The sequence below is a fragment of the Ambystoma mexicanum genome, chromosome 10 (assembly GCF_040938575.1).
Source record: "Ambystoma mexicanum isolate Mex_15411 chromosome 10, UKY_AmexF1_1, whole genome shotgun sequence".
Classification (NCBI taxonomy): domain Eukaryota; kingdom Metazoa; phylum Chordata; class Amphibia; order Caudata; family Ambystomatidae; genus Ambystoma; species Ambystoma mexicanum.
The window spans coordinates 98,296,639-98,321,010 of NC_090932.1; the positions used below are offsets into that span (position 1 = coordinate 98,296,639).

The window sequence follows — 24,372 nt, forward strand, 5'->3', positions numbered from 1 at the left end:
TTTGCCATAAGGTGTGGTGTCCCCATCAATTATCGGAGAACATCAACCCAAGAGCAAGCGATAAGTGGCCATAAGCAGCAATATACTATGCCCAGGAAGATTTGCAAGGGTCACCAGAGGCCTTCACACCATTGGAGGTCTGCTTCCAATAACTGCACATAAGGTACCCTGCCAACAACTAAACCCCCACATCCACGAGTCCAGCCGAAGGTCAACCATTGATTTTCCTGGATGCTGAAGGGTCTAGAAAGATGTTTACTAACACAGGCTTGGCAGCTTGAGTCCACATGTGGGGGCTGCAGACCTGACAGAAAACCTACCTCTCGCTACTTGTGAAACTTGCAGTTGAGGGAGGGAATAACATTACCAAAAGAACAAGAGGTAATGGTACCAAATGGTCCGATCCCGAGTTAGTCACATTCAAAGGAGTCAAACCCTTTATTTGAATCCGAGCAACATTTGTACCCCACCCAATCTATGCAGTCAGACTACTATTCCCAATAACTTTGGGGAGAATTTATCACCTGGGCTGAACCCAACAAATTCAAACCCTTTAACCCCACCAATGAAACCATACTTGCAGAAATCACTCAACACAAGAACATGGCATTTTATAGTAAGATTTATTTCTAGTGACGATTTAGATCCTCGATGGATACAGCATCTGTAAAAAAACAAATAGGGATGGTCAGAACAAAATTTAGAAATACAAATGAACATATAAATTGTATTCATAATGTAAAAAAAATGCATTGGCATTACAAATACTGAGATGGGTCCATACCTGTGGACCAGTGCTCCCCAAGTGACCAGCTGATCAAAATTAACAGAAGCAACCCCCCCGCCCCCAATGGCAACACCAGCAAGAAAAATAGAAACATGTTAAGTATTTCGTACCCAGATCTTTTTCTTTGAATGTATAGTGCTTATGCGATCTTTAAGACATTTCAGGGGGTGGGGAATCCTCGTACAGATATTTGCTTCCTTTGTGGCTACCAAAATTAGCTCCTTAGCACAACGTTAAGTAAATCTGGAATGTACATGCACCATCCCACTGTTTACGTCACAACATTAACAAGACCAATAAACACAAGGTAAAAACACTTATCACTGCATGGGTTAAAAAACCAGCTCTGCTGGGAAACCAGGTACAAGTAAAAGTTGCACTGCAAATCGACTTCCACGGGACAGGCAACTAACTTTTCGGACATTATGTAGGATCCATTAGGTTTAAATGCAGCCCAATTTTTCTTTATGAATATCCTCAAATACCCAAAGTAGTTGTTTGTAAACTACAAGTTGACCCGGGAGCCAAATATAGCTCCTGTATCCGCTGGCTTCAAGCGAACCAGGCACGCCTAGGCTGGGAGGAGCTAAACAGCTCCCAGTAATTTCGAACAGGGCACAGCTTTCTTAGATGTATAAGCCACTACTGTCACGCATTTGTTGGCGCTCTGCCATATAGCTATTTTGTTAATTGAAAAATTAATTCATTACACAAACGCTCGGCCACTAAGGTATATATCTAAGGCGTGCTTAATCCCCCTTTTTTGTTTCCACATACAAATGAAAAATATCAAATTAAAATCCATTAAGCAATGCATAATTTAATTTTAACCAGGCTGCTAAGCAATATATTATTTCTATTTGCAACCACCTGGTGAACATAAAGTGATTCCAGTCCTCCTTTCGAGTAGATGCTTATATGTATATTCTTGTTTACATGCTTGGGTCTAATAAATCAACTAAACAATTCTGAACATTTCAAGGTCACAAATTGATTTTCTTGTTAGACTTCTGCTTTAAATGGGCCACAGCGGCATCAAACTGCACTTTAACATCTACATACCGAATGATTAAAACTCCATTTGGATCATTATAGAGCACATTTCCTCTGCTTCTTTGTATTGGTATGTTAATGGGCATTTGTATAGTGCTTTTCACCATTGGTATGTTCTCAACCCCCTGTAGGTTGACTACAGTCTAGGTAAATGGTCAAAGAGTTAAATAGTGTTTGTGCATCTAGGGTGGATTTATCGTGGGGGATAGCTGCATTCTCATGCTGGAGGGGGTGTGCAGAGTATTTGAGACAGGTAGTATTTGTGCAGCTAGGGCAAAAATGTTGTGGGGGTAGCGGCATTCTAATGAATGTGGTGCTGTGCAGTGAGTAGGGTATGTGGGATTATGTGTGAAGCTAGGCCGAATTTATCGTGGGGGGGAAATAGCTCCATGTGCAAGGTGGTAAAGATTATGTGAGCAGCTACGCCAAATGCATCAAGGGGGATAGATGCATACTAGTATTCAAGGTGCTTTGTAAGGCGAATCTTCAGAAATCTAAATGTGACTCAGAGGCTAACTATCGTGCACAGCATGGCCCAAAAGAATGGCCAACTATAGGGCTAACCCCTACACAGGCCAAATGCAAAACAGGGCTACCATGGCACAGTCAGGCTGAATGCAAAATATGGCAACCTACACAGGTTAGGCTATATTAAAATAGGCAATAAGAGGGGTTTGGTTTTAATGGATTACAGCAGTGACTGCATTCCTCTCCCACACACACCTTATTTGTTGCTGTAGGTTGTCGGCATCAGGCGTCCCAGTGTAGCTGCTCAGTGGGGAGCTGCCCTTTGCCTCTGGTCCTTAGCTGAGGACTGCCCGGGCAGCCGGAGCTGCCCCAGTAGGGCTGCTAGGCCAAATTAGGAGTTCGGAGGGGTGGTGGTTACATGAGGCGGGATAAGGGTGAAACGAAGAAGCGGGCAGGGACCAGCAGATAGGGCGCAGAGAAATACAGCAAGGAGGCAAACGCAGTAAAATAAATGAAAATGGGGTCGCTCACGCGTCTGAGGCAGGCCAGAGCTTCAGTGGCTTGCCACAGGTACAAGGGGGAAAAGACCCTTGATGGCGATTCAATGGGCTGCTAGGCCCAATCAGCAGTATTGAGTATTATGTTTGAACCATCTCTTCGTGTCCTCGTGAAATGTAGATTTTAACCTAGCCTATTCATGGAGGATCAAAGCAATCTATGTGGCATTAGCACATGGTATAGAATGTGGGGGAGAACTGCTGCCCAGTATGGAGTGTGGAAACTATGGTACTAAACCATATTGCTTTGAGGAAGATTCATAGGAATACAACCATCTTCCTGAATGCAGTCAAGACACCATGGTTATGTTTTACCCAACTGCTTACAATCTTAAGTCTGCAATTTTTATCGAAATGTGCGGCAATGTAGGCACCTACTGCTGCACTGAAAGGACCTTTACTGATGTGGGTGTGGTCCATCTATTACCTTAAGTCTTGTCAAGTGAGCTGTTCATGAACATAGTTTCTATATAACCATTAACATTTTCTTTGAGAATTTTGTGCTTTCAACGTGACAGAGCGTAAAATCAATATTTCTTCTGAGAATCTAGTAGCAGCATTCAACATTGTTACCAACAGATAGGTGCCCATGCTTTGCCTACTGCTTGAAAAGCATATATTGGGCAGGAGAGACATCTCCATAACAGTCAGTTACTTATGACAGCAGGATTTGGAGGCAGAGGTACTTTCCTAGGCAGTGAGGTCTTATAAAAAAGTGGGAATAAAAAGGTCTGTCTTTAAAAATACCCGCGTTTGTTTAACTTCTCAGAGCCACTCATGCATTTGAAGGCCCTAATATTAGCATTCCCCTCACAAATCAATACATTTTTTTTTTTTTTTTTTTAAAAACAAAAACAGCACTGAGTGAGGTTCAACCATGATGCAATAGGTCACAATCACTAATGTACCACCATCCCTTACTCTACACCAAAATCCATACTTTTTAACCACATGCTGCCCGAATTACCCTGCTCTGAACAAAAAGTATTTGAAACCGTATACACAGGTGTCCTGGAACTTAAGCAAGTGTACAACAAACACTGCTCTGAAGAAATAAGAGCTACTAGAACTGCAGACAAAATCAAAAAGACCAAGAGGCTCAGCTCCAGCAACTCATATGTTTAAGAGGCCCAAAGATAAGCAGGGCAACATGATACCAAAACTATGAATCAAAGACGACTTAAGTAGATTGTCCTTCCTGAGGAAAGTTCTCCCCCACTGTGTGAGTCCCCAGCATTTTTGCTGGACTACTGATTTTTAGACTGATTATCCCGAGTGAGTGAACCTTTTTCACAGTAAATTCTTTTACTCTTACTGTGGGAATCTTAGTTAGCCCTTTTGGATCATTTTTAATTGAGTTATGCTTTGCTCCATTTTCTCTGGCATCTTCCTTTTTATCATTGCGCCACCACACAGAACTCTGTTGTTCCTCAAGCTTCCCTTTTACCTGTGTATACACACGTTACCAGGGAAGGGGGGGGGGGCGTACCTATGCGTTTTATTTTGAGATCAGCACGACCCACCTTTGTTACTGTACCAATTTCATCCGACAGGCTGGTGGCAGTGTCCCCCTTTACACAACTTTTGGTGGACTTTTGTCACATGCTACCATTGCAGCTGCTACAAGGGACGCTAATTCGCCTAAAATGGTGGCAGTACTTTTCAGAGCCCTGTTCATGGTGACTTGTTCTTACTTGAGCCCTCCTCTACATGCCTGGGTGGGTCATTCCTGATGAGTCTCGTCTTTGGCGGGTTTCCCTTGGAAAGACCGCCAAGGCTCTCGGATTGTCTGAAAGGACAGGAAATGGGGTGTGGAGGGGTGACAACTCCCCTGGTCTTTGTCCTGCAGTGTGCCTGCCTGGAAACAGTGTGTGCTGCGAGGCACCCTGCCTGAAGAGCTGCGATCCACGAGGACCAAGAAATGGAGCAAAGTCTACCGCACAACAACTAGCCTTCACCAGAAACTTGAAAAAGGAGAGCTGCTGGGCGTCCAACCACTCGAGAGCAACCATTGCAAGGTATTTTTCTTCAGTCACCAATGATATGTGGCATTTATAATACGCCTGTAAACATGTTTCTAGGCGTGACAAGACAAAGGGGGGGGGGCAAAAAAGCAATCTTACTAGGCCATGTGTCATTCAGATCACGCAAGTGCAGGGAAGGGGAGAAGTGGCGGGGGGTGGGAGTGCAGCCAGCGAGTGGCTCATAAGTCCAGAAAGAAGGAACTGTAGGGTTGCAGATAGGTATGTAACGGTATTACGGTATACCGTTAAAGATACCGTGAACCACTTAATTGAACAATAATAACCGTCACATTGTTTATACCGGTATATCGTTCATACCGTTAAGTGTGCTTTTCAATCTGATTTGGAAAGGCTGTAGTAAGCAAGTGCTGCGCAGTCTTGGTCTTGCACTGTTGGATGTGCCGTCTGCCAAGTAGTTTCAGTTGGAGCAGTTTTTAATGCCATTCCATAAACCACACATGCCTGACACAAAATCAATATGTTAGCAATAGGAAGAATAAATACAGTGCCAAGAAGAAAAAGGGTTTACTTTGGGTTGGCGGTTTGGGGTTTATATATTTATAATGGATAATGTTTTCTAAACATATGACAATGGGGGATTTCCCTGGTTCCATCATTGAATTTACATATAAGTCACAGTGCGAAATTTACTCATCTCTGTGGGTATTCCCTGCTGCCATACCAAGTGTAACATGTCCGTGATTACTGAACACCTTTTGGCCCTCAAGTAAACTAAAGGCTGTAACGTAAAGAGAGAGTGCGTGTGTGTGTATGCGCACAAGCGTATACTACCATCAGACTCCATTGATCTGTGGCATGCAGGTTATCAAGATGGCAACATGTTCATCTTCACCAGCAGCCAGTGGGGGGGCTAAAAGCTGAAATGACCACTTAAGAAAAGCTATTCAGTTTGCTTTGCCAGGCGCAGCAGGGCTCCCCCCCCGCCCCTCCTCTCCACACGTGTGTTTGGTGGAAGCAAGGGGTGGCATTTCAGTGGAAAGTATGTTGAAAAGCCCAATTCTGGCCCTGGGTGCCTGGTTTTGTTTGTGATGATAAATCTGACAATTTATGACCTTTTAGAAAATATTTGTTAAGATTAGTTAACTCCACCGCGATAACCAGGATATACCGTCATTTGGCAAGAAGGTTATTGTACAGTCATAAAACTAATACCGTGACACCCCTAGTTGCAGATACAGACCCTTAAATGCTGGGAAGCCCAGAGGCAGTGCGAGGGCAACTTGACATGCAGGAGGCTGGCTCGAGTTCAGAGGGTGACCAGTACGCGGAGCAGTCCGGTGCATCAGCAGGGGAGAGGAAGAGAGAAAGCATAAGCTGAAAGGTCTTGAGTTGCTTCCAGAACCGAGGGTCGCTCTACTCTTGTTTGAGAGAGGCAGGTAGGCTTTTCTAGAGGGGTGGCCCCAGCCGATAAGATAGATCTGCCCCCAACTCTCTGCTTGGAGAAGCGCCTGACCCTCAGAGTTGGAGGTCGATGAGCGGAGAGCTCGAGAAGGAATATGTTTTGGCAGAGAAAGTTGGAGGTAGAGCGGTCCCAGGCCCCAGAAAGCCTTGTGGATGATGCAGAGGGTCTTGAAGTTGATCCTTGCAGCCACGAGAAGCCAGTGAAGAGATTTCAGAGCAGGATAAGTCTTGCAGTCCAGTTCTGGATAGGTTGTTGTCGAAGCGTAGAGGCAGGAAGATTAAGGAAGACTGTTGCAATAGTCCAGCCTGGAGACGACCAGAGCTCTGCAGACAGAGCAATAAACCCCAAACAGGGGGTCTACCGTGCCTCTCCTTGGAGACCGTCCTGCTGCACAAGCTTCTTCACCGATATGGTATTGTTCAGCCCCTAGTACTTATCTGGGGACTGCTTTTCTATTCATGTGCTTCTGAGGGTTGCAGTTAAGCCGTTACCCGCATACCATCCTAGGCATGCCTTGAGCTGCATTGGGGTGGACAACCCATTGTGCTCTTTCCCAAAGAAATCATCTGCTACTGACCTGTAAACGTGAAGAACTCTTCATAGACTATCCCTGGTTTGCCGATTAACTGATATTAAGCCCTTGGTCACTGGACATTCCCCCCACCCCCCGCCCCCTCCCCACTGCACGACTCCCCATTGCTCCTCGACTCCGACTCACTTAGAATAGGGCTGGACTTCATAAGATTTGATTAAGCAGGGGTTAGTTATACACGATGGTGTAAAGTTTTTGCCACTTTTGCGTTACTTTAAAAGTATCTGTTATCCTTAATGCTACTGTGTGATAGTACTTACCTTACTAGACGTTACAAGCATGAGTGTATACGAAATAAATGCTTATTTTGGTGGCACTTCTAGTGTGCGTTTCCTTGAACTAAGTGTATGCTCGGAGTACCGTGTGCCTCACTACAGCCCCTCATCCATCCTAGACTAAGCCTGGCTGTTGAAGGTGGGCTTTCTAAGGTTTAAAGACTTTTGTAAAAAAAAAATAAAAACTAACAATGTCCAAAACCGGCACCCAAAACCTTGGCACAAGAGTAACATTTCTACAACTTTATTAGACAGTCAAAACATAGCACTTCAACACTTATGTCCAAAACAGCAGAGCGCTAGTCAGTATAAAAAAAACAATTGGACGAGAGGGCTCACAAAGACCAATACCGAAAGTAGCTACATCCTCCAGAAAACATGGACAATGACAATAGGAGGCACAAACAAAATGTTTTGTAAAAAAAAAAAAAAAAAAAAAAAAAAAAAAAGCTAAAAGCAACCAGGCTAACCTGTATGAAACAAACTTTTAAGTCATAAAAAGAGCATGCAAACATTTCTGGTCGACGGCTGTGGAATACAGGGGAGGAACATAAGCCCCCCTCACTCGATTTAGGTAAGCATTTACAGCCTAAAACTGTATACAGCCAAATCAATAACCGATAATTCATAAACAAAATAAACTTGAACCGAAACATCATAGTGAGAAGTAGAATGTCCCCATAAACGTTATTACAATGGCATTTTTTTAGGTTTGCGCTACTTTCAAGGTACTTTGTTGCCAGTCGTTACTTGTACCTGCTGCATAGACCCCAAACTCAGTGATCAATCTACTCACCACACGAATTCTGTGCCCCATGGCCTTGGCGGGAAGGTTGCTACGGAACTTAGCACGGACCATGCCACTGTTACCATGGGCACGTGTTACCTTCCCCCATATCACACGGGTCTTATTGGGTTTGCCACCAGGAGTCACTGTGTTGCTAATGGGGGGAAAAACAGATTGAGAAATCCGAATAGTAACAAAGCAAATCCAAACGTGAAATTGAATGTTTTGCCACTGAAATTGCAAGGAATATGCGCAACTATGGAACACTAAAATGTAAAAACACGAGCTTCCCATATGGGTCCCCCGGTCCCCCAAATCTATGTGGAAAAACACCCCCACCGTAATATAACTAATACTGCAATGCACACTCGGCAGGCATTAGATGCCCATTTCTTCTATCCCAATTTCTAAAGTGGTTGTGATACCATGTTTGCTTAACCTGATGCAGATTTTTGTATTGCACTTACTGCTTAAAAACAATTAAGGGCGAAGCAAATGAGGCAGACATTACAAGCTCAGCCAACAGTCCTTTCGTACTTTACATGTAGTGTGATAAAGGGCCAAATTAAGTTTAGACACAATCAGCTGCCCACAAGCTGTGAGCAGTTACTAGTGCCCCTTTTCAGCTTTGCCAGCCACATATGATTTCCCTCCCCATTCCATTCTAACAGCAGGAACACTAAAACTCCTTAATTGGTTACGCAGGGATTTTATACTTTGCCTGTCGGTTTATGAGACACATAGGCTTTGAAATTATCAAACTCCTGCCCATCAACCCCCCAATCAAACTGACCACCAGCCAGAACATAACCTTCTACACCAATGAGGAAAACTTACTTCTTGGCTTTGTATACGTAGGCGCATCGCTTGCCCAGGTAGAAGTCAGTCTCATCTCGTGCATAGACACCTTCAATTTTTAAAAGGGCTGTGTGTTCTCTCTGGTTTCGGAGCCCCCGTTTGTAGCCTGCAAAAATAGCCTTACTCCACAATCTGAAAATACAAATCAAATACTTACAAAACAAAAAAGTTCAGAATTAAATCAAATTAGATCAGATGCAATCACTCACAGGATTCTAAAATATCAAAACCACCTTAAGTGACTGACCACTGCGCGTTTCAGTATGTGGTCAGGGACCACTTCACTGCCAGTTCTACGAGGTGGGGTATTGTAGTCCTGGCTGTTTACCCAAATGTACTGTGTATGGGAATCCTACCTGGGTGGTGGTGTGGAAGAGTACATAATTTAGAGATCAACTGAAAGGAGAGTGGGGGAATCCCACAACAAGCGGGTTCAGATGGTCGTCAAATGCTTCAAATCCCACCTTGCTAATCACCACCAGTTTGCACAAATTGATTCCTCCAGATCACCAACTCTACCAATCATCTGTGCAGTTGCACAAGGACCCATCCTCTACCCTGTGATATTCAATCTTTACATTAAACCACTCCCGAACCCTCCACGCTCCACATAACATCCACCAATATGCAGATGGCACAGGACTAGCTCAAGATATCCTCCACCAAAGACATCTATAAGCTCATGGACTGCTCACATTGATCCAATCATGAATGTCCAATGCTTACTTGAAACTCAACCCCTCAAACGGCCGACTAACACCTGGTCATCCAGATCTAGTTCTCTGCTATGAACCTAGAGCGCTTCAAACCCCAGCTGGCCACCTGCTCCAGGTCCCTTGGGTTCTACATCTACAGACGCCCTCTCCTTCAAACAGCGCATAGCAAGGAAGACACAAACAGCCTGGTATCAACTTTCTTTCCTGTGGAAAAATCAAGCTCTTAATCCCAGAAAAAAACTCCAAATCTGTCCAAGCCTTGGTCCTCTCCCACCTGGACAGTGGCAATGCCCTTATGGAAGGCCTTCCAACTACTGCCTTGGCACCCCTGAGGTGCATCATACATGCTGCAGCATGACTAATCTACTCCATAAATTCGACCACATCAGCTAGATCCTCATCAAACAGCACTGTTTCACCCCTGCTGCATCATCTGCAAGGCTGTCACCTTGAAGTCCCCAATCTTTCTCATTGAGAAACACTGCATCCCTAGAGGTCAACGATACACCAGAAGTAAAGAACGTACAGACTGGAACTACGCCGGTGCATGAAGGAAAGAACCAGTAGATAGGCCTCCTCCATATATGCCCCAAGACTCTGGAACCTCCTCCTCACTGTCAATATCGGACTCACCGCCTCCCTTTTACAGTATAAGGAGGTCAAGGCACTCCTCTTCAAGAAAAAGTTCCCATCGCCTAGGTCAACAAACGCTCAACTGCTCACCCTACCCGAGATTGGATTATCGGCTCCCTGCAGTTTTCTCCCTCCCCGGGTTGCTGCCAATTTGTCCACTCCACACTTATCTCCCTGCATGTTCTTCCCACCCTATGATATTTAAGCGTCCTGTTGCTTTCCCAAGCTAGGTTCATGCTCAATTACCCCAATATTAATAACTAGTTGAGCATTTTGATATTTGCTGCGGTACTTAACACATTAGGATAGGAGCAAGGAAACACAAAAAGCACATAAAACGCTGTACAAATTCACTCCACCGATTCCAGACTTGCTAACATGGACAATTAAAAACTTGCATAATCTCAGCCTTTAAACATCGGTTGCTCAAGTAGATCAAGCAAACATGCTAGTCCCCCAAACACCCCGCGTTAGCCCACCCATATCTCGCAGTAAGAAACTCTCCCTCAAGGACAGGACATCCAAGTATGATGCTCGAGCATAGTTTCACACTCCATCTTCCCCATTATCTATTTCCTACCGTGGTTCCCCGCATTTACCTTTCACATAGCCAATCCCTGGGCTGGTAACTTCTGACTGAAGGCTAGCCATTAAGACCATGTCTCGGGTTTGCAGGGGCAAGAGGCAACTCTACTTGGTAATTCTGGAGACTATAGTTTGAGGGTTGCCAAAACACTATAAATGTAGAGGTTGGGCAAAGTGTGCCATGAAGTGAGTATCCAACTTGGACGGGAGAGAAAATTATTTTCTCACAAGAATCTTGATTAGGGAATGCGCCTCCCGTGCAAGATGAAAACACCACCGATCAGAAAATAAGTTTAAAAAACACTTGCAGATCTTTCCATCATTATTGTCCCAGACAGATATGCACACAAGAGCAGTGGTGGGGACTAAATGATTAACCCACACCATAAATATCACCTCGCCCACCCACAGAGCCCACACTTACCTTCCAGACATTTTGAGGGATTACGGTCCGGCTGTTAGCAGGTCTACAGTAAAAAAACGACATGAACAAAATTAGAAGTGACAAGAAGCACTGCTCCTCACAGTGCACACAAGAAGAACCTTTTTCAGCCGGGTCTATTTAAAGAAGGCTCTGCTGGTTAAAGGCATGCAGGCACAGTATACTCTAGACTGTCACCCTAGCGATTTCTATTGAGTGCTCTGTAGTTAATGATTGCTGAGCGGCCTGGTGTGGTTTGCGAGTGTGAATGGTAGGGGAGTCGGGTACCTGAAGTTCTTCACCAAATGAATGTTTTTAAATTTAAAAACTCTATTTTTTTTATATGAAAAGATGGACCAGATACAATGAACTTTCAAATTGGACAGGTAGCATTGTACTTTGAAAAAGCATGACATATTCAGGCATTACAAACACCATTCAACTAGGTTTTCATCGAATGTACACTTCAATCAATCAGGAAAAAAGCCCAAACCGTGAGCCCCGACCCCTCCCTACAGTGAAGTCGGGTATTTGTAATGCCTCGGTCTTGGAGGTGGGGGATTAGCTTGGATGCATTCCCTATCAATGGATATATTCCATCGCCTCTATCCCCAAGAAAAATGATCAATGAATCCAGGGATAGGGTCACCCGAAACATTAATATGTGGAAGGGCCCCCTTCCAGAACTGGGCCCTGGGGCAGAGCGACCACACCTGGTGGTAGGATCCCCTTTCCAGACACCTTCTCCAGCATGTGTCATGTTAGGAGGGGCGTCAAGTGGTCGAACCTGTCAGGGGATGAGAAGTAGCACATGTAACACAGTTTAAGTTGCCATTCATTATCCGTGGTGCACCTGCCCGTATTATGGTTTAGTTCCCATATCCTATGCCAAGACTCCTCTCCTATTTGGGGGCCTCTCCCAGATTGCCATGGAGGGAGGTCATATCGGTCCAGTAGATTAGAAAGCCCTGAGATCTACGTCTACGACGACTCTCTAAAAAGGTTAGTTCCAGGGCATTTAGGTCTCTTTTTGGGTGAGCCGCCCTATGACCAAACAATGTCGCAGCTGAACCTACCTGAAAGGTTTAGGCCTTAGCACTGATGGAGGTCCTTTGGGAATGTTAGTAGACCTACGGAGGTTTAGGAATCCGGCTCACAGGGACTTCACTCACTACTCATGTACACAGGGGTTTCTCGTGCATAGATTCACTGGATTTTTTCCTCTTTTTCCCAGATTCCACCATACTTATGCCTCAGTGTTGCTGTCCCTCTCAGTGATGGACCTCCCTGCTTAACCTCGCAGACCTTGGAGGTTATACAGCCCTGTCCTCAAACACCTGGTAATCCCCCAAGAGATTAAAAATGCATTAACCACATACTTCGTGGATAATCTGACCGAGGAAGTTCTACTCCATATGGTCTGGTATACGATGAAGGTGGTGGTCAGGGGTGCAATTATGAACCCAACATAGTCTTAGAACTCATGTTAGAGGTAGGGAGGCTACAACACAAGCTCACAAAAGGGCATGGTGCCAACTCAAAATAGCTAAATCCAAACTTGAGGCACACTTGGGGAAGTCAAACAATTACTACACTAGACGGAGTAAGGCCAACAAGATCCTCGCCTTTAAATTAGCTAAGCACAAAACTTGAAACATTTGAGCTCTGCAGGCCAAGTGAGCCTTCCTTTGGCTTAGTGAGCAAGACAAACGGGCCTGTGCACACGAATATCATGTCACATCCACTTCAGTCATCTCCACAGACAAGTCGGCCCTGGAGAATTATCTTGAGCTGGTAACCTTCCCACCCCACCAATCAGATCTCACAACTAGAGCTACCCATACAGGTGGCTGAGGTTGTCACAGCTATTAAATCTCCTAAAAAATAGAATTAAAAAAATACCACTGCCATGGAGCCCAACTGGTTCACTTCCGAATGTTACAAAACATATTGCAACATTTTAGCTCCCCTTCTAAAGCTGCTTTTTTAACACCTTCCTGAGACTATAACGGCCTCTATGTTGGAAAGCTCTACTATTGAAGCCTAAAAAAGACCTGAGGTTATTGGACTCCTAGCGGCTTTCTCCAATCAACAATGATGCTAAAGTGCATTAAAAAGTCACAGCCACTCGCTTATGACGGACCTGCCTAAACTAGTCCACTCGGACCAGATGGGCTTTATAGCCTGCCGATACACTCACAACAATCTCAGAAAGACCTTAACCTGGTGAAAATCGTGGTAAGATTATCTCTGACTACAAGGCCGTTGATTGCCTAAACTGGTCCGATTTGAGAGCAGTTCTCCAATGTTCAGGCCGAGGCCCTCGATTCAGGCAATATTTACTTGCTGCCTTACTCCTCACCCACTTGGTGAGTGCTTCTGAATGGGAATTCAACCCACCGTATTCAGATTGCGAGGGGTACTCAACAGGATGACCAGCTGTGCCCCACCACCATCCTGTTCACGCTCTGATTGAGAGGTTTCCCATGTGAACAGCCGGAGCATAAAATCTCCTTATATGCCGACTATCTTCTGGTCACTGACTGATGCAGCAACCTCCGTTGGGATCCAATGGGTGAGTTGGAAGACTTTGGTTCGGTCTCTTGGTTTAAAATTAACTATCCCACATCTCATGATTTGCCTTGGCGCTAGAGCCAGAGGCGAGAGGCTGATAGAGGCCTGCCCTATCCACTTCAAGGAGGATTGGATCGAATACCTGGGTATTACAATTCCCAGTAAAAATCAAAACATTGTACCATGTAAACAATCCCTTTCTATTTGCGACTGTGGAATCTGACCATAGGCTAGGCAATGGGATAGCAATCTCGTGGCTGGGACGGGCACAGCAATTAAACTGATACAGTTTCCGAAGCCCTTATACCATTTTGCAGACCTCTCGGCACAAATCCCCTCACACAGACTGCAATCACTTCAAGGGAAGCTTTAAGCATTTATTTCTCAACAGCAAAAACCTATAATAGCTAAAGAAAATAGGTCCTCCTTTGGAGAGAAAACCTGGGTTGGCTGGGGTCCCAGATGTCCATCGCTATTATTTTGCCCCCCCCCACATCTTCTAATGGGGGCAGGGACTCTAATAGAGCAATGAGTGTCTTGGGTCCCTTAAAAATAGTTGCCAGGCAATGTTTTGGAATTCCTTCAAGGAGACTATATTGCGCAATGGTGCCAATACGGATACTAGACTTGTTCAATTAAAGACAGGTGGTAATACAACGAAGATGAACTAACTGACCTTTCCGGGGGTGGATGGGGAAAGGGGGTTGAAAAGTTCAAGTTGATTGTAATATGTAAGGAAAATCAATAAAAACATTTTTTTAAAATTGCCATTTACAAAACTAACCCATGGCCCTGTAGGTGATTAATTCCTATCATCAACACATACACTTAGATGTTGGAAACTGCGACCAATAGGTGCGGTACTCCTGTGGGTTTGGGCACCCCTTCGCCCCTTGTCAGTAACCCAGACTTTTCCTCTGGGTTGCAAAAACGAGAGTTTTTGTCCTGGATGCAAGGGAGTTTAGTTTGCAGGAACTCTGACAACCGACAACTTTTTTTAAAGAGGGAGCCCCACTCACCCTTGAAGAATGCAAACTAAAGTTTTTGTTATAGGAATCTGAAAGATTCAGGTAGGTTCAGCTGCAACATTGGTCATAGGGTGGCTCACCCAAAAAGAGACCCAAATGCTCTGGAACTAACATTTTTAGAGGGTCGTTGTAGACGTAGATCTCAAGGCTTTCTAATCTACTGGACCGATATGATCTCCCTCCATGGCAATCTGGGAGAGTCCCCCAAATAGGAGAGGAGTCTTGGCATAGGATATGGGAACTAAACCATAATACGGGCAGGTGCACCACGGATAATGAATGGCAACTTAAACTGTGTTACAGGTGGCACTTATCCCCTGACAGGTTCGACCACTTGACACCCCTCCTAACATGACATGCTGGAGAGGGTGTCTGGACAGGGGACCCTACCACCACGTGTGGTCGCTCTGCCCCAAGGCCCAGCTCTGGAAGGAGGCCCTTCCACATATTAAATTAATGTTTCGGGTGACCCTATCCCTGGATTCATTGATCATTTTGCTTGGGGATAGAGGCGATGGAATATATCCATTGCTAGGGAATGCATCCAAGCTAATCATTACAAATACCCGACTTCACTGTAGGGAGGGGTCGGGGCTCACGGTTTGGGCTTTTTTCCTGATTGAAGTGCACATTCGATGAAAACATAGTTGAATGGTGTTTGTAACGCCTGAATATGTCATGTTTTTTTCAAAGTACAATGCTACCTGTCCATTTTGAAAGTTCATTGTATCCGGTCCATCTTTTCATATAAAAAAAAAAATAGAGTGTTTTTCAATTTAAAAACATTCATTTGGTGAAGAACTTCAGATACCAGACTCCCCTACCATTCACACTCGCAAACCAGCCCAGGCCTCTCGGCAATCATTAACTACAGAGCACTCAGAAATTGCGGGTATTCACAGCACCTTAAAGTCCACTATATGCATCATAATCCAACCATGCTTCCCACATTAAGTGACATCTAATCTTAGACGGACGTGCCACCAATGGAACAGTAGTACAGTAGTCCATAGTATTTGAGAGCACTAACAAGTAACCACACAGGCTCATACATCACTGCAACGCCAGGACATTCCTACAAGTGAGCAATGCGGAGAGGCCATAGGTATCCCTCCATGCATGACAACACTGGAAGGGAACCACAAACACGCGAATGTTAACTCCTAAAACGGACAAGTTAAGTGGCGCCTAGAATTTCGGAATAAATGTACCGGCACAGCAAAAGATCGACAGTGGAGAATGGCAACGTATACAACAGGTACCCGACAAGGACATTTCACCATCTCAACGTTAACATTGTAGTCACAATTGAGAATACTCGGGACCCAGAGGTTGCGGGAATAACAGAGCTCCAATAACAACAGTTCCTTCCTACTCGATCATGACCTGTATGCCCTGTCACCACAAAATAGGTATATGGCTCACAGAAGTACCATATGTGCGTGGCAGGTTTGCTGTTATAGTCTGAAGAAGAAAAGCACAAAGGCTATGCATCAGCAATGCAAACCAAATAGCCGCGTGAAAGACTTCGGTTTGATGAAAACCAGGGTCGCTTCTGAGAAGGCATACACAGGCTCTGTAGCAAGCAAGCATGTGAAAATATTTTGGAATAACTGAATAATCACTTTTTTGGGTAGCATTGAATAGCTTTCATGCGAGGGCAAAATGTGATGTAGACTCAGTTAACCCTGCCCTGCGAGCCACTAGTTGAGATTAAAGAAGACCCCGTTATGTTGTCTTATACCATATGCACCGTTACCATTGGCATAGTCTCCAGGCGCTCACGTAAGTATGATATGATACATTTTATTTATGTCACGCTTGTTCACAAGTGTTTCAGAGAGCTCTGCAAGAACGAGGGAGGGTTAGAGATAGAAGATTGACAGGATAGAAATGTTGCTCTTATGTTGATGGCCGAGGAACCAATAGAATTGGCCTCCTGTGCGAGTCACTTTTCTAATCGAGTTCGATTGCACAGGCTTTGGCTAGTTGTATCAAGAGGGGATAAGGAGCAGGGGTGATTAGTACATGGAGCAGAATCTTCAGCTACCCCTCTGCAAATACCTCCCCCCTTGATCTCTCCGCTCCTCTACCTCCAATTCCCTCAGGGTCAGTCATTTTTCTAAGAAACGAGCTGGGGGACAATCTCTTCAGCTGGGGCCTCCCTCTGGAACAGCCTCCCTACAACCCTAAAACTTGAGGAGAACCACTTCCGGAAGCACCTTAAAACCATCCTCTTTGCTTCTGCTTTCGCCCCCCCCTCCATCGATTGTGGTCTCTCGGTACTGTGCACCTGGCCACCCTCTGTCTACCGGGCCAAGGCTCCTGTCTATCTTTTCCACCCTCCTGCACTGCCTCCTGGCCACCCTTTGCACTGGGGTCTGTATCTGTACCCACAGTCCTCCCTCTTCGTCCCTTGCACTTACCAGACCTACCCTGTCTGCTTCCCTCAATTTAGCACTTGCTGGATGCACTACTATTTTCTGCGTTTGCTGTTTTTATCATGTATTTTTCCCCTCTCCCAGGCACTTGCGCATTCCCAATGTCACTGGGCCTAGTAAGATCGTTGTTTTGTTTTCTCCCCTGTTCCCCTCCCTTGCATGGTCGCGCTATGAAACACATGTGTATGAGCGTGATATAAATCAAAAATTAATTCAATTCAGACTCAAATACAAAGTTTATAAAGTTATAGCAACATGGCTGACGAATAACACGCCAAAAAGTAAATCTTGGTGATCAGGTTGCATAATACACCGCATCAAGGAAATTGCGCCCTCAAACCATTCTTGCATTTTCACTCTGCATGCAGGGACTTTTAAGTCCAGACCTATAACAGAAAAACACTACACTTCAAATGCAGGAACGCAAGGAAAAGTAGGTCGGACTAAACAGTCACACATATGAGACTACTTGCCAAGACACGAGTAATCCAGTTTCTACTTCAGAACTTTAGGAAACCATAACTGCACAAACGTGAAAACGGGTCATGTAACCAAACCATTAGTGCAAACGTGATCAGTTTCAATGAGGGACAGTCCCAACATCCCTGCAGCTAAATCTTTTGACGTACATTGGAGCTATTCCTTAAACGTATGTAGACACGTAAAAGAACCGAGGTAAAATGATTGAGTGGTTTCGCACACCCCACACTGGGAAACAATTGAAGTTGACTAGGACTACAACAGCCGGTGAAAATGCGTTAACTCAAAAAAGACAGCTTTCAGATAGGATCGATTGAACACTGCCCGAAGATTCCATAATTCGCGACGTCGGTAATGCCACATACTTTTACAATAATCTGTTGGCGCGGGCTGTGCCTCCGACACCCACAGATGTCCATCCGACCAGCATCCCCGCCATCCTGAATCCCCGAGCCCAGCAACTAGCTAGCCAGTACGGCCAGAACGTCCCAGGTCCCCTCCGATTCATTATTTCCTGACTACGGGCCGTGCAAACTAACCTAAACCCCAAAGTTTGGAATGCCGGTTAGACTCACTCACCCAAACCGGGATGCAAGATGGAGCGAAAAGGAGGGGGGAGGCGCGGTGCACGCTGGGAGATGACAGCGACACATCCAGCCATAGGCACAGAAGAAGGACTAAGACAGCAGCCCAAACACGTAGAAAAACCCCGATGTGGAACTTTCTCGTACAAAAACCTACAGGGAATTAATTAGCCGTTTACAACTACCGGCTGGAAACTCACGCCGATATAAACTGAAAGACAATTCGTAGTAGTTTATTTGTTTCCCACTGGGTCTCACACACGGTATTTGGTGTATCCCAAATGTTTTAGTCTGTTTTCTATGCCAGCTAGTTCGACTTGTCCAACCACAGAAGCCCTTTCGATAGCGGTTGCCTTTGCTGTGCCTGAAGACGATCGGATATCATAAAAAAAAACGTCGCAGAGCCAAAAAATGCCCTCTCTTTATTGTGTGCAGTGTCTTCAAGAAGATGGTTAAAGCACTGGGGTATTTTGTTTTAATCAGGCAGCGTGTAGGGTAGCAAGTGTCGGAAGACCCCGTGGACCGTCCGTTGCCATGGCTACGGCGCAGGACGCGCAGGGAGGTCTGTGCTGCCAGGAGTGGAGCAGGGGTAAGTCCAAAGCCGGTAGCAAGAAGTAGTAAACACTTTCGATTGTATCAGTGAGACTTCTGAATTGGACTCTTTAAAATAATTGCACGTTCCACTGTGTTGTATAATAGTTGTAAGGATGACAGGAGGCTCTTAGTTATTGTGATGTCCTTTATTTAGCATACGACATCAGTTGTCACATATAGATGTATATGTGGGGAAATCCAACTGGGCAACGTGCCTCTTAACCAATGTGTTGCAGCTGGGAGGCTGTCTTGTCTCTTGTTAGGCTGAGGGCCTAATTCTCGGAGGAGCTGGGAGGACACGTCCTCACGCGTCCTCTGCTGCTCCCGTAATGCGCGCCGAGCGCGCGGGGGCGGCCCTAGTGGCCGCAGCCGAGAACTCGCGAGATTTGCGGCTCTCGCGATATCTCTACACACTGTTTCTAAACGAGTGCTCTTTAGTTTTGTTTCCTTTGTGGCGCTTGCTCCACATCAAAGGAGCGATGGCTAATGCATGCTTTGTTATTTATAATGTAAACCCACAGTACCCCATTAGCACTCCCCCCTCACATACACACACGTTATTGTTACTGTTTGAACCATGCTTGTTTGGCTATTTCAGCAGTTCCAGGCATCCTGGAACGTTTAGAAGCAGCCCAGAGAGAGCACATTGGCATTATATAGAGCCCATTAGCAAACATTTGGCGGTTCAATGCCACCTTGATTTTCACAGCAGCAAATGTGCATTTTCGTGCACATAACACGTCTTTTAATTGCCAAACATTCGATTTTTAAGGCTTTTTAAATATTTTTTTACACTGAACATAGTACTTTCATCTCGCCCGCAGTAAAAAGTCTTCACTAGCTCACGGTTGCTGCACGGATTAAATTCAAATCCCTCTGCATCATCCACAAGGCTGTCTGGACCCGAGGACCACATTATCTTCAACTCTATCTCACCAAATAATCTCCCTGTAGACCACTTCGCTCCTCTGGCACCAACTCTTTGTGTGTAAAGCGTTTTGCCAAACAGAGGGCAGCGGGTCGCTCACTTTCCTCTGCATGTTCCCTCCTTTGGAATACCCTCCCCCCCATCTGGAGCAGGAGCTCCTCAAATTCCTCAAGCTCCTTAAGACTTTCCTCCTTCCCTCTTTTTCTCCTCTGCTAATCTCAAAGTTGCTGAATCCGTGTCCTTGGCCCTTATGCACCTCCGGGGCCTTGACCTCCCACACCAATTCTTCCCAGCTCCTGTCTTTCCACAGCACTTTGCATCTGCATTCCCTCTGCTCTGGAGACTTGCACTTATTCCTCTCGCGGCCCAGGCTGTGTACCACTTAACATTCTAACACTTCGTCCATGGCTCACCCACGGGCTCAGACTCCCCAGCACTTACCCCCTCTTCCCTCTTCCTTCTGCACTTGCACATTCTGAGTAATCACAAGGCATAGTAAGTTCGTCCCCCTCTGCTCTTTAAAATATTGTGATGTAATTATTGCAATGTACTTCCCACTCTCCCTCCCTGCCCTGTGGGCACTTTGAAACAGTATATTCTTATTGTATAAGCACCTTTACAAACAAACAATAAATAATTACTGCTTTGAGGGAAAGTGGTCGGTAGGCGACTACAACTTACCCCAACCAGAGAACCAGATTTGTGGATATTTCAAACCGTGTAAGACATATATCTTGCATGCCACCTTTGTATTATGGGGTTCAAATGAGGAAAAGCTTACCATGAGGGAACTCACATTTTAATAGCTGACAGCCCATTTAGCACTAGTTTTAATGACTGGACTCAGTCTAGCTGCGTCTTCCCACTGCTCCTGGAAGCATTTGGCAGACAGAGGACTCGGAGCACAGGAAGATAAATAGATGTTGCTAAACTCAAACTACTTGGTCAAGAACAGAAACCCAGATTAGGGGTTAGATCGTCCGGTTTCAAAGCCAGCAACTTGGCACTTTACCACATCTCCCCCAAGCCCTTTCCTTGACTTTCTTTGTATTTGATATGACCCTCCACACGGTGTTCAGTTTATTGCTAATCGTCCCCACGTTTCTTTAGATAAGAATACTGAAGTAGATGGCCAAATGTATTTTCTCACGATCACAGCTTTAGAGAAACAGAGAAAACGGCATTAGGATCAGTGGCAATGTTTCACCAAAATCTTAAACACTGCAGAAGAGACATAACACTTGATCCTCAAACACATCATGTGACCATGCTCTCCAATGACGGCCAGTATTTTCTTTTGAAATAGTGTTAATTGTAAGCCTGACATTTCATCATGCTGATGAACAGTGATTGATAATGCGTGCCAACACGTGTTAACCCCACCAAAAGCTATTGGCATAATGACTTCTAACAGATCAGCTCACAAATGATTGTTGGGAGGTTGCAAAGTAGTCCACAAAGGTTCCAAGGAGGAACTGGGCTAGCAATTGCCACACCAAAATGATAACCATGATTGTGATATAAAAAGTCTGGTTCGAAAGTCTGTGATTTAGCAGTTAGACTATACCTCTCCTCACGATTAATTTGTGTGTAGTTTTGCACGTTATAGTGGTGTTCAGTAAGCTTACCAAAGTCAAACTATCTTAGTGAAATGTCAAAGCCTGGACCTTATTGATCTAAAGTCGTCAACTCTACTGCTAGACTGCATCTGCCCTATTTCCTCTCCTGTCCAATCTTTTTGATTTAATGTAGCACATTTTAGTAGTGTCCTATTTATGTTTGCCTACTAAGTACTCCAGTATTTGGCATATATAGAAACTGCTGTACAGGGAACTAAAGTAATATCCCCAAACCAGTGTTGGTCAAAAGGAGAAGCCTGGATTAGAAGCCATGTGTTCTGGTTCAAAGTCTGCAGTTTACCCTGCAGTTTACCCACAAAACCTAATCCCGTGTTTCTTGTCCAGTCTTTTTGGTTTAACCCTGGGACTAACCGTAGGAGGTGTTTATATAAGTCCTAAATTAAGAGGGTGCTCAGCGTACCACCCCCCCCCCCCACCTCAAATAGCAGGGACTGCAGTCAAAACCTTTCTATTGGCTGTGGTAGTCTGTGCCCCTTGTGGAGGGGTGGGGGCGGAAATCAAAGTCTTCATGAAGCAGATTATAGTTGTGGTGGTCTTTCCAAGCCCCCCCACAACAGAACAGGACGGTAAAATCATGTGCACAAGATCACCCAATTTTTGTCAAGTAGGGGAAGCCATGATTACAACACAGATCTTCTGGTTTCAAAGTTGTGATTTGTCCACTAAAGCTCTTTTGTCCTCTCCTTCCTTTCACAGCCTCTCTTCCCTCTTCCACTCCCTTCTTATTTTCTTTTCTCCCTATGCGTGTGGCCGGTCAGGGCAGCTTATGGGGAGGGTGGGCATGCACCTGTCAGAGTTTAGGTGCAAGGTGTGTAGGTGGGGCTATGGAGTAGCGATATGTCTTTGTGCGGTTTGGGGGATGGGTTGGGAGTGTTAAACTGCCTGTGGGGCCGTAGGTGGAGTGTGGGAATGTGCTGTGTGGGTAGGAAAGTTGGGGATATGCCTTTGATGAGAGTGAAGGGCTATACTTGTAGGGTCACAGAGTGGGATAATTTGGATAAACTGGCAATATAATGCCTGAGCTCTCTGATGTGTGGTGCTGGGATAATCCTGCACAAGATGATCAAAGCTCATCCAGTATGATGGTGTCTATTGATAATAGTGCATACCATCAATATAGCTGATCGATTGCCTGCTATCACCATTGCTGACTAACCAACCAGGTTTGATGGTCTTTAGTGATAATTCTACCTATGGCAAATTTTCATAATACCTTGCTTGCTAATCACTTGCATTCTGGTCAAAATTGCTAAATCTGATCAAGGACCCTTATTCATAATTCTCTCTTATGATCATTCTTGCTAATCTTGTCTGGCATCATTGCTCTGAAAAGGGCAGTGATGCGTGTCTTATTGGTCAATGCACTTCAAATTATGCTTGGAATGCAGAGTTTCGGTTTTGATGTATAAAATAAACTTGGTGGAGAAATCCCCTTAAACTGCCTTAAAATTAGATATGCTGGTTTGCGTATTGACCCCATACTTTGTCTAAAAGTGGGAAATATTTCACAGTGGTCCACAGTTTGTGGTAAATGTCTTCTTTGATCCAAGGTTTTGCGGGCAGGTTGTCTGCTCATTTGAACTGTCTGGTACCTCTTCTGAATGCCCACCTCAGTGTGCCACTCATTCTATAGAGGAGTTTGCTTCGAGATTGGAACCAGAGACTTTGGGTGTGATGAGGAGGAGCAGACATATGGGTCTGTATTGAAGGAAAATGCTTGCGTTTTTATCTTTTACTTTTTGGACCGGGCTGCAATGCTGTTTCCCAGGTACTACTCCTCCACCCTGTGAATCCCATTTCCCCCAATAACAGTTTTATTGAATTTAGACAGTTGTAAGAAAAAGCCATGGTAATTTGTTCACTGAGCAATGCATAATTAAGGGAGTGGATCCACAGTGCAGCTTTTGATCCATCAAAGTCTGATAGTACATGTCCAAGCATAAAGTATACATTAAAGAACTGTTCCGTTCAAAATAATGACAGGCTACTGGATGGAATATGTGTATCATTAAAGTTCAAGTATATTAGCATATAGAACTTGTTATTATCCTCCTCTCAGCCAATCAGAATGTTCAGACTAGAGTCAATAACTACTGGTATTGAGTGTACTCTGTCAAAAGCAGACCGGGAAACAATAATGCAATTTCTAACCCAAATGTCTTTCAACAAGACACTCTCTCGAAGGACCTTTTTTCCAATGGAGCATCTTATTTTTAGCACGGACGAGCGTGTAGCGCGGATGAGTGCGCAAATACAGAGAAGTGAGTAGAACGCAAGAGTACGTAAAACAGATGAATGTCTAGAACGGATGAGCGTAAACCGGATAAATGTGTAGAACAGATGAGTATGTGGAGCGGATGAATATGTAGAGCACATGAGGGTGGATAATGGATGAATATGGAAGTGCAGAGTGTGTGTAGATCCCTGGAGCAGATGAATGTATAGAGCGGATGAGTGGATAGAGCGGATGAGTGGATAGAGCGGATGAGTGGATAGAGCAGATGAGTGGATAGAGCGGATGAGTGGATAGAGCAGATGAGTGGATAGAGCGGATGAGTGGATAAAGTGTACAGAGAGGATGAGTAGATAGAGTGGACGAACGGATGGAGCGGAGGAGTGGATAAGTGTATAGAATGGATGAAAGTATAGAACAGATGAGTGAAGAGATGAATATATAGAACAGGATATTGCTGCTGAATGCGTGAAAAGTGCCAGTGCTTAAAGATGATGAGTGCCGGGAGCAGATGAGTGCGTAGAGGGGGTGAGTGCGTAGAGGGGGTGAGTGCGTAAAACAGGTGAATGCATAGTACATGTGAGGGCATAAAGCGGATGAATGCCTGGAGCGAAAGTGTGCCTGGAACGAATGAGTGCCCAGAGTGAACGGACGTGTTGCGTAGAGCGGACGAGTACGTAGAACGAACAAA

The 24,372-nt window shown here is 44.9% G+C and overlaps 2 protein-coding genes across 6 annotated transcripts in view; one reads left to right on the top strand and one right to left on the bottom strand.

The window, feature by feature from the left end:
• Positions 1-604: 604 nt before the first annotated feature.
• On the bottom strand, positions 605-18,391 carry RPL35A (ribosomal protein L35a). 3 transcript variants are annotated; one of them, XM_069617573.1, is made up of 5 exons: positions 18,282-18,391; positions 11,183-11,225; positions 8,804-8,956; positions 7,976-8,120; positions 605-664 (listed from the first exon to the last, which is right to left on the bottom strand). In XM_069617573.1, the coding sequence occupies exons 2-5, from the start codon at positions 11,191-11,193 to the stop codon at positions 641-643; spliced, it is 333 nt and encodes a 110-aa protein (XP_069473674.1). In that variant the 5' UTR covers positions 11,194-11,225; positions 18,282-18,391; the 3' UTR covers positions 605-640. The 3 variants fall into 3 exon arrangements, with proteins under 3 accessions (XP_069473674.1, XP_069473675.1, XP_069473676.1); XM_069617574.1 differs by lacking the exon at positions 18,282-18,391 and adding an exon at positions 18,242-18,276; XM_069617575.1 differs by lacking the exon at positions 18,282-18,391 and adding an exon at positions 18,068-18,243.
• Positions 18,392-18,736: 345 nt separating this feature from the next.
• The window catches only part of IQCG (IQ motif containing G), a 369,433-nt gene continuing 363,797 nt past the window's right edge, over positions 18,737-24,372 (top strand). The window contains exon 1 of one of the 3 annotated variants that reach the window (XM_069617570.1): positions 18,737-18,875. The gene's annotated coding sequence lies outside the window, so the exon portion shown is untranslated. The remainder of the gene's footprint in view (positions 18,876-24,372) is intronic. The other 2 variants (XM_069617572.1, XM_069617571.1) reach the window with 2 other exon arrangements.